Source organism: Delphinapterus leucas, chromosome 2, assembly GCF_059928025.1.
Source record: "Delphinapterus leucas isolate spDelLeu-1000000601 "Yukka" chromosome 2, BTC_Dleu_Yukka2, whole genome shotgun sequence".
In the NCBI taxonomy this organism is placed as follows: Eukaryota; Metazoa; Chordata; class Mammalia; order Artiodactyla; family Monodontidae; genus Delphinapterus; species Delphinapterus leucas.
The window spans coordinates 72,736,388-72,754,059 of NC_143130.1; the positions used below are offsets into that span (position 1 = coordinate 72,736,388).

The following is a 17,672-nucleotide window of genomic DNA, read 5'->3' on the forward strand; positions in this document are numbered from 1 at the left end:
CCTGAGATGCTTCATCTTTATCTCTAAAATGAGAGTGTTGAATCTAACAGCAGATGAGGCCTTCCAGCTCCTAAGAACCTGAGAATGGTGGATTCCTCATGCCATCTCAGCATTGTGTTTTCGAGGGTATGGCAGGGCTCTCCAGGGTTGCGGGTCACTTTGAGATTTTGTCACATTGTTGGGGGTCCGTGGTAGAGTTTCTCATGGGGATGAGCAGCAGGTGAACAGGCAAGACAGGGAAAGGGTTATTGTTAATACTCTTGACTCCTACTTGTACACACCAGTGGATTCTATGCTTCAGAATGCAGTATCTAGTAAAATCCTCCCTCCTTAAATCTGGGAAATATGTACCGGGTTCCTAAGTTTGGGGGACATTATCCTTTGATTTAAAATCATCCGGCTTTTTCAAGTTGAAAATTCCATTCCTTTCCCACTTCTTCCTGGAGTGTCTCTCTAGTGCACACTTGGATGGTTTAGATCATCTCCCAGCGGGCAAAAGAGGATTTCCCCTGCTCAGAATAATACTTGTGCATGTCTGAAAGTGAAAAGACTTTTGCTGAATACCCTGCCACCTGCTGTCATCTGGTCAGACACCCTTAGTGAGGTCATCCTTCTAGATACCAAAGTCTTGCTTAGGAAAAGACAGGTTATAAAAGGTACAAGAGGAGCTATAAAAGAAAAGATCAGGATGAGCTCATTGCATAGCTGTCTTTGTACATCGAGAAAAGATCTTCGTGGTGTTGGTCAGCGATAGACGTGTTTACTGTAGTTTGTCCGCATGCTCCAGTGAGGCCCACCAACCACCTTTATACTCTTCTACTTGGTTCCCATGGTGACTCAAGTTCCCTCTTCATTTAATAGAATTCTACTTTTCATCTAAATCTGCCCGTATCTCTGTTCTTTCTGGTTTCTTTAGCCCAGCTGTGAGCATGATTTAGTTTTTAGCTGCTTAATTTTACTCATTCTATTATTCCTACCAGTGAAGGGAAAGAACTTTTGGAATAGGTAAACAGGTTGAGAAATTCTGGTGAAAGGCGTGTCAGCGCCAGGGCAAATAGCCCCAGATTTTTTTTTTTAATTAATTAATTAATTATTTATTTTTGGCTGCATCGGGTCTTTGTTGCTGTGCGCGGCTTTCTCTAGTTGCGGCGAGCAGGGGCTACTCTTCACTGTGGTGTGTGGGCTTCTCATTGCGGTGGCTTCTCTTGTTGCAGAGCTTGGGCTCTAGGCACGCGGGCTTCAGTAGTTGTGGCTCACGGGTTCTAGAGGGCAGGCTCAGTAGTTGTGGCCCACAGGCTTAGTTGCTCCGCGGCATGTGGGATCTTCCCAGACTAGGGCTTGAACCCGTGTCCCCTGCATTGGCAGGTGGATTCTTAACCACTGCGCCACCAGGGAAGCCCAGCCCCAGATTCCTTGAGCAAAGGAGTACGCACAAAGCTTCTTTTCATGGCTCATTCAGAGGATGAAATTGATCATTTCATCTTCTTTGAGCCAGAAGTTGTTGCATACACTTTAAAAAAATGTTTTTCTCTTTGTTCCAACATCAACTCTTTTTTCCCCCTGAAGCAGGGCTTCAAGCCAGCTCTCCTGGGTTTCCAGCCATTGGTTCACGGTCATGATATCCCTGTATCTGCTGCTGCTGCTCATAGTGAGTGTCATCAACTCCTCAGCTTTCCAACACTTTTGGAGTCGCGTGAAGAGATGATCTTTCTGGGCCTGGTGTGGGGACCACCGCAACCACGTGCCTTATGCTAACTTGTTCTGTCCCTCCCGGGCCTCACATCCAGCTAGGTCAAGCCTGGGGGCCAGTTGGGGACCACAGGACAATTTTTATATGCCATAAATGTATCAATTGCCTTTGATGATGCTCTCAGCCACACTCTAGTCAACGGAGGCTACTGGCCCCTCACTCTTAGGTTTTGGGGGAGATTTCCTGTCTGCGCCTTCCTAAATAGTCTTAGGGAGTTGTCTTTTTTGCCAGGGCCAAAGGAGAAAGTCCTGCTGCATTTAAAAACAAAGTGTCCAGGCTGTCAGTGGGGTGTTTACAATTGCTTCTGGCGGACGTTGGCCCTTCTCTAACGCCTTCTGGAAGGCGGAAATGTGTAGTGGGGACTATAAATCACTAGGCGGTTGCCTTGTTTTGACTTGAGATACCCGAGAGGAACAGTCATGTTTCCCATAAAAATCGGTGGGATTGTTTTGAATTCCATCAGCCTTTGTATGTGAGTGCAAAACACTTTCACAGTTTTCTCACATTAACAGACAGCCTTCTGCTACAGCTGTAACCCCTCTGCCCCAACCATGGATGAGAAAGGAAGGAGTCAGAGAACCGATAGAAAACAAAGAGGAAATCAAGTCGTCTTTCTCTAAAAATTACCAACTGCTCATTACAGCTGAAATGGAACCAAATGTTGGTTTTCTGATTTTTTTTTTTAAAGTAGCTGTTTGACAAATTAGTCTTTGTGAGCTGAGTAAAAGGGGAAATTTCTAAACCTAGAGCACCATTTGGCCAGTGTCCACAGCCTCTTTCCTGGCTGTGTTTTAGAGAGAAGGATTTGAGCTGCAGGCCTGCCTCCTGCTCTCCTTCTCACGAACCTGCCTTGATTGTGGCCTGTTAGCCACAGGTGCCACACTGCAGGCCTTCTGTGGGCAGCTGGCCTTTGAGATAGAGGCCTGCCTTGGTGTGCCACAGATGTGTGTGGGCTGAGCCTCCCTCACAGGGCCCGCAAGTCTCTGGAACTCAGCCTGGGCTTTAAATGTTCAGGAAAAGCCTCAGGCTGCTCAGAGAGCCCTGGTTCTACCTGCTGTATTCTCTGTCCCTCCTTCCTGCCCCGTGTCAGCTGTCACGGAGCCCTATCTGATTTAGGGGGGAGATTTCTGTAAAGAATGTGGAAATTCACTTTTCTATAATTTGTGAGGTTGTGAAAAAGCCACTGTCATGGTTTTAACATTGAATATTGGAGCATTTCAGAGATAATAAAGGTATTTTCCTAATTTCCAAGCTGCCTTTGTGACTGCTTTCAGCCTCAGCACGAGGCTGCTGTGTATTCATTGTTGGGAAAAATTTCATCCGTCCTTGTTCGAGGTGGCCGTTTGCTGGACAGTATATATCTCCAGGGTATCTGTAGGCATTGGATTTATAGTTATTGATTTAGCAAATATGAGATCCTACCGTGTGCCAGGGACTAGAAGTAGGAGCAGAATCAGGTCAGACTGCCCCTGCCCTCACAGAGCTGACAGTCTAGCAAGGTAGGCAGATGGACAAACATTCTCAGGAGTGAAGTTGGCATTATACGGTGTCATAAAGGAGTTTTGGAAGCTACTTGGCAAGGAATCTTAACATGGTCTGGGGTCAGGAAATATGGAGGTGATACCCTGGAACCTACAAGGCACCTTACATGTACTGATTTCTTTAATCCTCACAACAGATAAGAAAGTGAAGGCCCAGAGAGTTGAATAGGTTGCCCAAGGTTACATGGCTGGGAAGTGGCAGAGCTGGGGGTTGAACCTGGCTCAGTGTCAGTCTCGTAAGCATCATGCTCTTCAGCCCCACTGGGCTCCCAGGAAAGGTGACGTTCAACTGAAACCTGAAAGAGACGTTGGTGTCAGGCTAAGAGGTGGAGGAAAAGCGTTTCAGGCAGTGCGAACAGCGCAAAGACCTAGAGTTCTTTCTGGAGAAGGTGAAAGCAGGAGGGTCCTACGGGAAGAGGCTGTGGTGAGAAATGAGGCTGGAAAGGTGGGCAGGGAACAGATCATGAAAGACCTTAAAAGTGGCGGGCTGGGGAGAGCCATTAGATTTTAACCAAGGAAGTGATATCAGATTTGGTTTGCAGAAAAATCGCTCTGGCTGGTGGTTGGAGAATGGATTTAGGGTTATTTTGAGGATTAAAAGAACTGACGGTTACAATAGCTCAGCACAGAGCAAGTAGCTGATTTGTTTAAGCTGCTATTATTATTATCGTTATTATTTGTTTTTAACGGCTCAGCAGAGGAGATAAGCATGCAAAGGAGACAAAGCAGTAACGCCCAGGGACCCTGGAACGGTGAAGTGTCACAGAAGCAAAAAACGAAGGCTTGGTGAGCACTGTCAAATGCTGCCAAGCAATCGAGATTATACCTGAGAAGTTCTATTGGATTTACTGAGTTGGAGATCATTGGTGAACTTGGCCGGAGCAGTTTCCATAGAGTTCAGCATAGGGGATGTGAACAAAGTCCGACTGCACAGATGTGAAATGTGCACAGTTTCCAGGTGTTCTGCGGCAATATTTATTTAAAACCTAATCCCCTTTTTCTGAGCTTTCTGTCCCCTCCCACGCCCAGCCCCCCCCCCAAAAAAAAGAGGTTGTATAATACCTGATGTGACTGTGAGGCAGGCACTGGGCTTACGATGGGGACATGAGGATGGATGAAGAACGGTCCTGTCCTCCAGGAACTTCCAAGCCAGTGGGCTCCATGGGACAGGTACATTTTGATTTGAGGGAAGGAAATTCCTGGAGCCTAGAGGGTTGGAATGGACAGGAGGGAAGACTAGGACAGGGCCACATTATGACTTTCATGAGCCCTGGGCACTTTTGCCTTCATGGGCCCCTTCCTCTAAAAAAAAAAAAAAAAAAAAATCTAAAATTATACTGTAGGGGGCTTCCCTGGTGGCACAGTGGTTAAGAATCCGCCGGCCAATGCAGGGGACACGGGTTCGAGCCCTGGTTTGGGAAGATCCCACGTGCCGCAGAGCAACTAAGCCCGTGCGCCACAACCACTGAAGCCCGTGTGCCTAGAGCCCGTGCTCTGCAACAAGAGAAGCCACCGCAATGAGAATCCCGTGCACTGCAACAAAGAGTAGCCCCCGATTGCCGCAACTAGAGAAAGCCTGCGCGCAGCAACGAAGACCCAAAAATAAGTAAATAAAATACATAAATTAAAATAAATAAAATTATACCATAGGACTGGATTGGTATAAAGATGAATGTATTACTCTTATGTACTAAAATGTTTTCTACCACTTAAAAGCTCATTTTCCCCTTCTAATTTTATTTTATTTTTTAAAATTTCATTTATTTTTGGCTGCGTTGGGTCTTTGTTGTGTGTGGGGGCTTTCTCTAGTTGTGGCAAGGGGGGCTACTCTTCGTTGCCGTGTGTGGGCTTCTCATTGCAGTGGCTTCTCTAGGCACGGGCTGTAGGCACACGGGATTCAGTAGTTGTGGCTTGCGGGCTCTAGAGCGCAGGCTCAGTAGTTGTGGTGCGTTGGGCTTAGTTGTTCCGCAGCATGTGGGATCTTCCCTGACCAGGGATTGAACCCGTGTCCCCTGCATTGGCGGGTGGATTTTTAACCACTGCGCTACCAGGAAGGTCCCCCGCTTCTAATTTTAAAGGGAATTAAATCCTTTCCGTAACGGGGACTCTAGGCCCTGTGCCTACCATGAGTAGTGGACTAGGGTCATGGGGGTTAGTGTGAGATCCTTGGGTACCTGGGAATGGAGAGGCAGGAAGGAGACAAACCCTGAAGACTCAGTGCTGTTTAGCACCAACCTCACATCTAAGGCAGACCCCCTAGGCCAACCAGCTCAGGAAAGGGCAAAATTGGGTTCTGCGGGTTGAGAGCTCTGGGGGCTCATGCTGCAAACACTTTCATGGAGGAGGGAGCACTAGTCTCCTTGCTGACAAACCAGCTATGGGCCAAGAGCTTCCCCAGGTGGCTGATGGCAGACGAGACCAGATGGTGGTTCAGCTGGAGCCGCCTCACATCAGAACCCCAGCTGCCTTGGTCTTGTCAAAGCAACCTCATCAGCCTTCTGTCACTGATGCCACTGTCAGGGGGAACAGTTTTGGGAGGTGGCAAATGGACCTCTCACAGGCTAGGTCCCTGCTTCTGAGAAGGGCTAAGAATCTCCAATGAGCTGTCAGTTTCCACCACAAAAGGAAGGATTTTACTCTGTAGGCTTTGGATTAGTGTATATGTGTATGTGAGAGAGATGTGGAGTAGGGATGTGGTTCACTATTGTTTCTTTTCACTTTGTTAAACACTGATTGTCTGCAGAACCAGTAGTTGGGAGGGGGGTTGTGATTTTAAAAGCCCAATTCAGATATTTTTCTTTAGAACATGGCCCCATGCATCTGAGCCCATTCCTGCTGCTAAGCCCAGGAGGTTTGTACTGGCTTGGAATCAGCCATACTCACCCTCCCCGTTGCCATGGTGATTCTTAGTAGGGAGTGGGGCAGGAGCTGGATTCAGCTCCCCAGAAAAAAACTAGGACCACACCCCGCCCTAAGCCCCTTCCACAGCCCTCCACTCTCCTCCTCTCCACCCTGCCCCACCTCGTGAGTTTTCCATCTCTTGGCCTTTGTTTGTTTTGGCTTTTGTCAGTCTCTTTCCTCTGGACGAGTTACTGTTTGTTTCCAAACTGTCTGGGGCTGTGCACCGTGCAGACAGTGTCCTGGGCCGCCTCTAGCCCTGATCTGGTTAGAATAAGACCCTCTCCTTTGTGTGAATCTCCAGCCTGACATTTGGAGCATCCAAAATAAATCGTGACATTCTGAAGCGAGATGGAAACCACCATTTCCACCCACTCCTGCTGGCACTCTTACCACCTGGATAGAGTTTTTAGAAAATTTCCAGTATTCACTGTAGTGCCCACATAGTGTAGCCCTGAGAAGGAGAAGCAGCATTTACTGAATACCTACTCTATACCAGCCACTGGGCTAGACTTTGCTTGTGTTAAAAATCTGGTGGTGAAGGTGATGTTTCCTGCACTAAAATTTAACTGTAAGCTGCTTGAGGTCAGGGCCTAGGTCATCTTTGTAAACCCAAGTATCTAAGACATGGTGGAAGTTCAAGAAAAGTTTGTTGACTGAATAAATGGAGGAAAGGATACAAAAAACTTCTTTGCCATAGTAGAGGGTAATGTCAGCAAAGGTGACTGAAGACAGACGAGAAAAAATTCACTGGCAAGCCAATGCGGATGGGTGAGGGTTTCAGAGAATTTTGTGGACATTTATTGCTTGATTTCAGGGAGTCCCATTTGCTCTCTGTCACCAAAAGTACCTTTTGGGAGTAGAGTGGGGTGGGCAGAACAGAGTCTTTTAAAAGTTTCATTTGAAAGGCTCAGACTTAAAATGCAAATCGTCCTGAGAGATTAAACTGTTGATTTGATGCTTATTCATACACACGTGTAAAGGACTGATGAGGAAGCCTTTCTTTTTTATAAATTTATTTATTTATTTATTTATTTATTTAGGCTGTGTTGGGTCTTCATTTCTGTGTGAGGGCTTTCTCTAGTTGCGGCGAGTGGGGGCCACTCTTCACCGCGGTGCGTGGGCCTCTCATTGTCGCGGCCACTCGTGTTGCAGAACACAAGCTCCAGACGCGCAGGCTCAGTAGCTGTGGCTCACAGGTCCAGTTGCTCCGCGGCATGTGGGATCCTCCCAGACCAGCGCTTGAACCCATGTCCCCTACATTGGTAGGCAGATTCTCAACCACTGCGCCACCAGGGAAGCCCAGGAATCCTTTCTTAAGAACAGGTTTTAGTAAGACTTGTGGAGCTGGGGGTGGTGGAGGGGGTGGGGGAGAGGCGAGAGAGGAAGAAATCACCGGAGATTCAAGGGTGAGAGGAGCTTTGACCATGTGAGGAGGTAGGCGGAGAGGGCTGGGGCCACTGGAGTCAGAGTTTGCTTGATACCCGATACCCCTTTGGCTCAGTGAAATAACCTTGCGGTGCTGACAGGCCCTTCCAGCCCTGGCAACACTGGTCACTTCAGTCAAACTGCCTGCTAGTGGGACAAGAAGGAGACAAGGCCAGTCTGAATTCCTGGGAAGTATGGATTGCAGACCAGTTGAAAGGTGTAGTTTTTTTTTTTTTTTTACTGTTCTTAAGCAAGTCCAGGCTATCCCAAATCGGTCCACAACACATTGTCTATCAGAGGTGTCTAAGGATTTAAAACTAGCACATCAATAATATTTTTAGAGGGCTTGAAGGTGCTTGAAAAGCATTTGTCATCTTAGTTTTTGACCAACTGATTTCCGTTGTTTGACATCTGTTGTTCTTGTCCCCTGTGGTCCGTATCACTCTCCTGGTACCTACCGCAGCTTCTCTGTGGGGAACCAACCTCTTTTCACTCTCACTGGATCTTGGTAAAGCTGACTGCCCCTCTCACCCACACACTCTAGGGGTGGACCAGTGGCTGAGGCCCTAGCCAGTCAGCAAGTTGCACCCCCCTACTTCCGCCTCAGTGATTGGTTCAGACATGGGCATGTGACCCAGTCAGAGTCCACAGGAGGTTTGTTTTCGGGGGCTGCTGGGAAAGAGACTTGCCTTCCTCCTGATGCCGTCTTGCTGCCTTGTGAAGCTTCAGACTGACGCCAACACCGTGGAAAGTAGAGCCAAGAGAGGAAGAGGAAAAGAGTCATGATGATGATGTTTGAGTACCGAATGCAGTCATGTCTAAAGCTAGGCCTTTCACTTAAGTGACCAATGAATTCTGCTTTTTAACAGAATTTAAATTGGATCTTGGGAATAAAAGGAGGGGGGGAGTCCATAACTTATACCCATTATCATCCCCAGTGCTCCATTGTTTTTGGTGTAAACCTTTTATTGAATATAGAAAGATGTGGTTTTCAGATGTGTGAGTCAGGATTGATGAATTTTTTTTTTTGCTGTACGCGGGCCTCTCACTGTTGGTGGCCTCTCCCGTTGCGGAGCACAGGGCTCCGGACGCGCAGGCTCAGTGGCCATGGCTCACGGGCCCAGCCGCTCCGCGGCACGTGGGATCTTCCCGGACTGGGGCACGAACTCGTGTCCCCTGCATTGGCAGGCGGACTCTCAACCACTGCGCCACCAGGGAAGCCCAGGATTGATGAATTTTGACTGTCCTCACCCCTGGACTCTACCCACAAGGCATTCAAACCTGTGCAAAATGAGAATTGGGCAAATCACACAAAAAAACACCATGTTCTGGGTTATGCTGCAGCCTGAGCATCAAGGTGCTTCCTTGGGTCACTTGGACTCCTCCAGAAAGTCTTCTGGCCTAGGGAACCCCAGAGCACTCTGAGGTCTGCGAGCAACAGTAGGTAGATGTGACCAGGGTCCGGGGTTATAAACTATACTGGAGGGTCCTGGCCCACAGGAAAACCAGAGCTTGGGTCTGTAGCAATAGAAGGAATGAGGGAGAAAGGCACTACCATTTATTAAGTGCCTCCTGCATGATGAGCATATTGAAAGAATTATTTAATCCTCACAATATCCTTTCAAGGCAGATACTATTACCTTTGTTTTATAGGAGAAGAAAGAGGCTTGGAGAGGTGACTACCCAAGGTGAGAAAGCCCGAAAGAGGCAGAGCCAAAGCTGACTAGCTGCAAGGCCGCAGCTAGAGGGGCTGCCTGAGCAAAAGGGATCTGGGCTGGTGGTGTAGGGAGGCTGGAGTGGGCAGTGCCAGCTCAAGGCATGCCAAATGAGCTCCCTCCCCAGGTGAAGACTGTTAGGTCTGCCGTGTCTCATAAGCAAGGGGCACCTGGATGCTGGAGGTGGGACCTTGGGAAGTCTCCATCCCCGCCCCCACCCCCCCCTCAATGGCCACAGTATTAATGAGAGCTTCAGGCTCAGCTCCATTCACCCTTCCAGCTCTGTTACTGCAGACCCAGGAGGTGAGCTCTGAGGTGCACGTGGCACTGAATGTGGGGCAGGGAGGGGTGGCCTCTTCCTTCCACCCCCACTGCCTGCTCAGAGCTTGGGCCATCAGCCTTCTCTGATTAAGTCGACTTCTTCTAAACATTGCATCCAGGGGCTGCCAGCAGCCAAATCCCCCTGATTGAGATGTTCCCGACATCAGAGAATAAACAGCCTCCCCTGTCCAAACAGCTGTGCTGAGCAGCATTCCTGTCTCTCAGCCTGCTCGGCTGGGTGGGGCTGCAGCCCTGCGTCTACCTCCAGCAGAGGCCTGGGGGACCTGGCGAGTGGCTGGAAGGGAGAGGGGAGGCGGCCATCTGTCTTCAGACTGCGCAGGACATTCCTGTGCCTGAGTCCCCATTTCGCCCCGCTGCCAAGCATCTCAGCCTCAGCCCCTCCTGGCACAAGCTCTGTGTTTGTAACAATGACTCTGTGACTTCAGAAGAGGTCAACACCAGGCCACTGTCCCTGGGTTTGGAGCACCTTCACCCTTGTGCAGAGGCTGCCTGGTGAATTTGAAACTCATACATCGTTCTAGCTAGATCTGAAGGCATCGCACCCACATGGCTTGTTTTACAGAGATGGACGTAGCGCGTCAGTGCAGAAGCAGGATGAGACCCCGGGCCTTTCTTGCTATCTACTACCTTGGGATGTTGTGGCTAGAATGACGTGAGGGGCTCTGAGTGAGAGGCACGGCCCGTGTTATTGTAGAGGAGCAGAGGTGTTTTCACCCTATGCCTGTTTTGGAGATCAGGCTTGTGGCCGAGCCGTTTCCTGAGAAAGCAAGGCCTCTGGAAAAGCACTGTTCACCAGCCCCTCCTAAATCATCCTGCTGGGAGTGGAGCTGGGACAGCAGGACCTGAGTGGGGCTCTGCCACTGTCCACAGTCCAGCGTCCAGTGGAGGCTTGGCCAGGGTGTGGGAGGCAGCCAGGGCCAGAGGGCAGATTACTTGGGAAGGGGGAGCCCCCCAGACACAGCATCTGCTTCTCTGCCCTAGGGCTCTGGCCTGGACTGTCGGGGAGGAGAGAGAACAGCCTTCCTGTCTGCAGAAGGAATTCCTCTAGGATCCCCCTCTGGCCGCAGACAGGAGGAGGAGGGAGGCAGACAGGAGGAGGAGGGAGGCAGACAGTGTGGGAGCCCAGGGCAGCCTGAGGGTCTCTGTGGACAGGTGTCTTACTCAGTCTTCCTTGGGCCTATGGCTTTGTCTTCATCTAGCTGTGTGTATCAGTGTGGATTCATGTGACTGTTCCATGTTTGTATGTGTAGGTGGCTACATTTCTGGTTGGAGTTAGATTCCTCAGTGGGAAAGTGTATACTTATATGTTTGTCTGCATGTGTATATATCCACCTCTCTGTGTAAGCTTGTGTGTGTGGGTATCATCATGGGAAAGTGTGGGCCTCTGTGTCTTTGCATAGATGAGTAGGTTTATGCCTACCTACAGGTGGAAGTGCACATGTGAGCATTTAGGTTATTTTGGTACAAACATGGACTTGTCTTTGTAGATGTAAGTTTAGGCATATGTGTCTTTGAGAGCGTGGGCATGTATTTGTCACTAATATGTTGGTGAGTCTCTGAAAGCATGTATGCCTGTCTATTTATATTTGTGCAGAAGCATTCATTCACTCAATCTTCAATTCATTCATAAAGTGATTTGCTCATTTACTAACAGACATCTTTAAAGTGCTTGTGCTGTGACTGGGCCCACACTGGCACAGGGAAGTTAGAGAGGTGTCTAGGGTGGCTCCTAACATTTGAAAGACCCAGAGCAAGAGCACAAATGAAGGCTTATGTTCATGTCTAAATATTTAAATAAGTCAAAACAACAAACGGCTAAATGAAAGACTCAATCCTAATAACTGGAAAGCTGGGTTTGATTTTGAATTCCTAGCTCCTCTGAGTTTTGTGCTGGAACACAGCAACACAGAGCAAGTGGCCCCAGCCTCTCCTTCCCCATCCCAGCTCCATCCTGTACCTCGAGGGGCCTCGCATGCATGCGTGACTCCTCACATGTTCCAAACTCCATGCATACACCCCACCCCTTGGCCACCCTTTGGGCCTAGGGGTGCCCACACCATTGTCAAAGTCTGCCCATATGGCTCTGAGCAGGAGATAATAGGGTCCCATGTACCTGATTTGTAGTCTCTGAGTGGGGCTAGTTGGCCCATCCTCTTGACCCCATGGACTTCTCACTGTGTGGGATGGAAAGGGCCAGAATAGAGCCAGAGTGTGGCCATCTAAAGGGTAGACCTGGGGACTTCCCTGGCGATCCAGTGGTTAAGACTCCACACTCCCAATGCAAGGGGCACAGGTTCCATCCCTGGTCAGGGAACTACAATCCTGCATGCCAAGTGGTGTGGCCTAAAAATAAAATAAATAAAATAAAATAAGATTAAAATAAAATAAAATAAAAAAGGGTAGACCTGGAGTAAGGACCCTTCTTGCCTGTTTCCTCATGGAGCTGTGTCTCTGCCTGTCTGCCTGTGTGGTTGTCTGTGTGTGGCTATATATGTGTTTCTCTTTGTCTTGTCTTCTAGAGGGCAGAGCCCACAGCTTTTCTCCCACCGTTCCCTCACCTGACTTAGTGAAGACTTAGGGCTGTGAGACAGGCTGGGGTGGTGGGAGGAACACTGACCTAAGTCTGAGCCACTGTCCTGTGCTCAGCTCAGACTCTGTGATCTGGCCTCAGTTTCCTGACCTGTTAGAATGGAGAGGTTGGATGACCATGTCTTTAATTTACAGTCTTGCTTGCTTTACGGAAGGAGTAGGATTGATTTCCTGAGTTAATTACTTTCTAGAAGTTCAAATTGGGAATGCCTAATTGTAGATGGTCTATGTTCAGACAGAACCAGGTTTGAATACCAGCTTTGCCATATGAGTTGTGCCTCCTTTAGAGTTACTTGATCTCCCTCAGGGTTGTTGTGAGGATTGAATAAGATAAATGTGTGTAAAGCGTTGAGCACCATGCCAGGCTCACAGTAGATGTTCAAAAAACGTTAGCTTCTGTCCTGATATAGGGTCTTTCCAGCTTTCTTACCTTACAAATTCTGCGTTAGTAGACATGTTGACTAACTGAGATAATTGGAACCACATGTTTAGGGATTTCTGGTGCTATGTTGGTTGGGGTGAGGGGAAGACAGTTCGGTGAGAAAGTCTGGCCCTTTCTTAAGTGCCTTCTAAGAAGCCGCTAACTCAGATCTGTGTGTGAGACGCTCCCTCCACCCCATTCTCTGATGTGGACCCTTGACATTTTCTTAGTCTTACGAAAAGCACTATGAAACACAGATTCAATGCCCCCTTCTGACCTGATTCTTCCCTGAGCCCATCCCTGGTGTCACAAGATGCTGAGCTAAGTAGGATCAGGACACAGGGAAGAGCTGGGTCAGGTAAGGCCTCAGGCTGCCTGACATGTCTGGGCCTGTCTGACCAGCCCCAGTAGTGGGCAGACCCCTCTAGGCGGAGGGCACCTGTCTTCCATGATTGATACTCCTGGGAGGGTATCACTGTGCTCCTGGCGCAAGTGGCCTTAGGATCCTGGAGCACTGGGGAGACCTCCAAAACCCCTGTCCCCTCAAGTCTTCTAGAATGGTGAGTTCCAGCAGGAATAACACGGAGAGGGTGGGGGGAGGGCAGGTGACAGCATCTGTCAGCCAGGGCAGGTGGGGGTGACCATCTTGGGAATCCCCTGCAGCCTGTGAAAACTGGCAGCTCTTGGGCTCTCCTGAAATATCCCTGACCTGGAGGGAATGAGGGAGGGGTTTAGGGCCTAGCCAGGGTTGCTGAGTTGAGAAATGCTCTGAGTATGAGCTCAGGTGGCTAAGGCCCTGAGGGAGGCCTTCACAGAGAGGGTCTACCCTAGAGGTCATGCTGGCCATCCCTCTGACCCCCCGCACAATGGGTGTTGGAGAATTGGTTTGATGATCTCCCAGCTCCAGGGATGACTGGGAGGTGGGAGCAACTTAACCTGCAAAAGTCCTTATGGGGGTTATTTTGATATCCCCCTATCATCACTGGGCTGCTCTATTTGGGGCCAGAATTGGGAATTTTCCTCTTTAAGAGAAAATTGAAAACAAGGGCGCAAGTGGGTTGAGTCCAAAGTAATGTGTTTAAGGAAACTTCTGCTTCATGCTGGCTAGGACAGGAAATGTCTGGTCAAAGAGCTGCTGACAGCCAGGGTCTCTGTAAGTAAACAGACCGCCTCCGATGGCCTCCCTGAGCTCGTTTCCCTCAGCAGTGTGTGAGGAGGCTGATGTCACTGGAGCAGGGCCTCCTGGTCATGGAGTTTGTTGGTGAGCAGGATGGAGGCCCAGTCATTGCCAGCGATCTAGCTGTTGCTTCCCAATTACTGCAAACAGCTGCTTCCCATACAAGCCGTTCTGACACCCTCCTACACATACTCATCTGTGACAGGACTCCAGCCATAACTATGACCCCACAGCTGGGGGTGTTCCTGGGGAGACTCGGGATTAACTGTGAAGTCCCCAGCTTCCATGCAAGGCCTCTTCTGCAACCGGAGCTGGGCCTCCTCTGGTCTATGGAGAGGAGTACCTAGGTTGGGTTCAGTTGCAAGGAGTGGCCTCTGGAATTACAGGCCCATGTCCTGCCCCCATGGTGAGCTGGCAGTGGCAACATGCACCACCACCTGTCTCCTGGGGCCAGACAGCCAGGTCCATTGGGGGAGTTTCCATGAGCGAGGGCCCAGGTCAGGGGAGGCTGGGAAGTGGGCTGGGGAAGAAGCCACAAAGCTCTCTCTGTGTTTCCTGCACAGGCTCTTCCTAAGCACAGCAGTTGCCAGGTAAGGCTTTTATGGGGTTTGGAAGCCCTGCAGCAGAGTTGCTGTGGACTAGCTGCCAGAGGTTGGGTCATGCTCTGTAGCTTTCCCCCTATTCACCCTGTACCACCCTCACTTTACCTCATGGCTGAGCAGTGGGGAGCAGTGAGCCTCCAAGTAGACAGGTGGCCAGAAGCTTCTTGGGGGTGGGCCGCGGCTTTTCATTTCTTTGTGTACCCCAGCATCCTGACTTTACAGGGGACTTATCAATCACACAGACCCACCCCACAGAGCAACCAGTCCACTCAAAGCCTACCTGACCTACCTCAGGCTGACTGAAAACCTCAGACTGGGACTTCCCTGGTGGTCAAGTGGTTAAGAATCTGCCTTCCAATGCAGGGGACGCAGGTTTGATCCCTGGTTGGAGAACTAAGATCCCACATGCAGCGGGGCAACTAAGCCCACGTGCCGCAACTACTGAGCCTGTGCACTCTGGAGCCCGTGCACCACAACTAGAGAGAAGCCCATGCACTGCAACTAAAACCTGACACAGCCAAAAATAAATAAATAAATAAACAAGAAACCCCAAAACAAGCAATAAAACCCTCAGATTGACCAGCAAGCTCCCAGAAGACTCACTGCCTGCCTGATGTGCAGCTTGACTGACAAATAAGTCTACTTATTCAACAAATAATAATTGAACACCTTGTTTGTGCCCAGTTGTGCTGGGTGCAGGGGATATAGTGAGCAAGACAGAAAAGGTTCCTGCTCTTAGGGAGCTGACAGTAAGTAAACAAAACAATGACAGAGTGTGGTATATATATTATGAAGGAAGTAAACAGGATTCTGTGGGAGAGAGTATCCATCAGGCCCTACCCTGCATATAATGGTCAGGGAAGACCTCCCTGACACATAATCTGAGAACTGGGGGATGAGAATGAGAAAAAAACACAAAAAGAGCCTGTGGAAGAGCTTTCCAGATAGAATGAAAAGCAGTGCCGAGGCCTTGAGATGAGGAAGAGCTTGGTGTTATCTTGGAATAGCCAGGAGACCAATTTGACTGGAACATGGTGAGCAAACAGAGGGCGACGTGTAGATGAGGTTGAAGAGGAGGCCAGAGCAGACCAGACAGGGCCTTGTAAGGCTCCGTAAGGATTTAGGTAGGTGTGAGGGGAAGGCCCTGAGGACTTTAAGCAAAAGCATGACACATACTCAAGAAGAAATAGATAACCTGGATAACACTCTTATCTACTATAGAGATTGAATTTATAGTTTCAAATCTTCCCACAAAGAAAACTTCAGACCCAGATGCCTTTATGGGTGAATTCTCCCAAACATTAAAGGAAGAAAAATTACCAATTTTATATAAAATCCTCCAGGAAATCGAAAAGGAAGGAATACTTCCCAACTCTTTCTGTGAGACTAGCATTACTCTGATACCAAAACGAGACAAAGACATGCCAAGAAAGCAAACTACAGACCAATATATGTCATAAGCATAAATGCAAAAATTTAATCAAAACTCTAGCAAAGTAAACACAACAATACATAAAAGGATAATTCATCATGACCAAGTGGGGTTTACTCAGAAATGCCAGCTTGGAGAAATGTTTGAAAATCAATTAATGTAATTCACAATATTAACAAACTGAAAAAGAAAAAAAAATCACCTCAGTAGATGCAGGAAAATGATTTAACAAAATCCAACATTCATTTTTGGTAAAAACCCTCAGCAAAGTAGGAGAAGAAGGGAAGTCCCCCAATCTGGCATCTATGAAAAACTGAAGGCTAACACATAATAGTTAATGGTTAAAGACTGAATACTTTGCCTCTACAATTAGTAATGAGGCAAGAATGTCTGTTCTTACTACTTCTGTTCAACATTGTACCAGAGGTCCTAGCCAGTGCAATATAGCAAGAAAAATTAATAAAAGGAGAAGAGGGACTTCCCTGGTGGTGCAGTGGTTAGGAATCCACCTGCCAGTGCAGGGGACACACGTTCGATCCCTGGTGTGGGAAGATCCCACTTGCCACGGAGCAACTAAGCCCATGCGCCACAACTACTGAGCCTGCTCTCTGGAGCCTGCGAGCCACAACTACTGAGCCTGCTCTCTAGAGCCCACAAGCCACAACTACTGAGCCTGCATGCCACAGCTACTGAAGCCCATGTGCCTAGAGCCTGTGCTCCTCAACAAGAGAAGCCACCGCAATGAGAAGCCCACGCACCACAACGAAGAGTAGCCCCCGCTCGCCGCAACTAGAGAAAGCCCACGCACAGCAACAACGACCCAATGCAGCCAAAAATAAATAAATAAATAAATATTTTTTAAAAAAGGAGAAGAATAACTGGGTCATATAGAAGGTATATGTTTAACCTTTTGAGAAATTGCCAAAATGTTTTCCGAAGTGTTTACACTATTTTACATTCCCACCAGCAGTGTAGGAGAATTATAGTGTTATAGCATGTGCCACGTGCTTTCTAACACTTGGTAAGGTCAGTCTTTTAATTTTAGCTTTCCTAAAAGTGGACGTGTAGTGGTGTCTCATTAAATTTTAATTTACATTTCCCTGATAGCCAGGGAGCATCTTTTCATGTTCTTATTTGCTATTTGTATATCTTCTTTGGAGAAGTGTCTGTTTAAAGTTTTTTGCTCATTAAAAAAAAATTTTTTTTTCTGTCTTCCTATTGAGCTGCATATATTTTAAAATATATTCTAAATACAAATTCTTTCTTCATGTATTCTAGACCTATTCTTTCTCCATGTGTTCTAGGTCTGTAAAGAGGTTTTTAAAAAATATGTTCTAGATACAAGCCCTCTGTTGGATATGTTTTACAAATATTTTCTCCAAATGGTGGCCATCTTTTTATTTTCCTAGTGGTTTCTTTTAGAGAGCAAAAGTTTTAAATTTTAATGAAGTCTAGTTTATTGCCTTTTTCTTTTATTGTTAGCACTTTTTGTGTCATATCTGAGAACTCTGCCCAACTCAAGGTTATAAAGATTACTGATGATTTCACAGGTGTATACATATGTCAAAACATCCAATTGTATACTTTAAGTGTACGGTTAATTGTATGTCAACTATACTGCAATAAAGTTCAAAAAACTGCAACCTGATCTAATTTTTTAAACTCATTCTGGCTACCGTGAGGAGAAGGGACTTGGGCGAGGGGGGGTAAGAGTAGAAACTGGCGGTGGTTAGGAGGCTGTTACAGTCATCCTGGTAAGAGATGCTGGTGACCGTGG

General features: G+C 48.0%; 1 protein-coding gene across 10 annotated transcripts in view; it reads left to right on the top strand.

Moving 5' to 3' along the window:
* PARP16 (poly(ADP-ribose) polymerase family member 16) overlaps window positions 1-17,672 on the top strand; it is a 58,182-nt gene that overhangs the window by 36,723 nt on the left and 3,787 nt on the right. For 5 of the 10 annotated variants that reach the window (XM_022579782.3, XM_022579790.2, XM_089907103.1 and 2 more), the window contains 2 exons: window positions 1,567-1,648; window positions 2,263-17,543. In XM_022579782.3, coding sequence (XP_022435490.1) covers window positions 1,567-1,648; window positions 2,263-2,370 — 190 coding nt within the window. In that variant the 3' untranslated portion in view covers window positions 2,371-17,543. Of the gene's footprint in view, window positions 1-1,566; window positions 17,544-17,672 lie in introns of those variants that run through there. The other 5 variants (XM_022579791.3, XM_022579787.2, XM_022579785.3 and 2 more) reach the window with 4 other exon arrangements.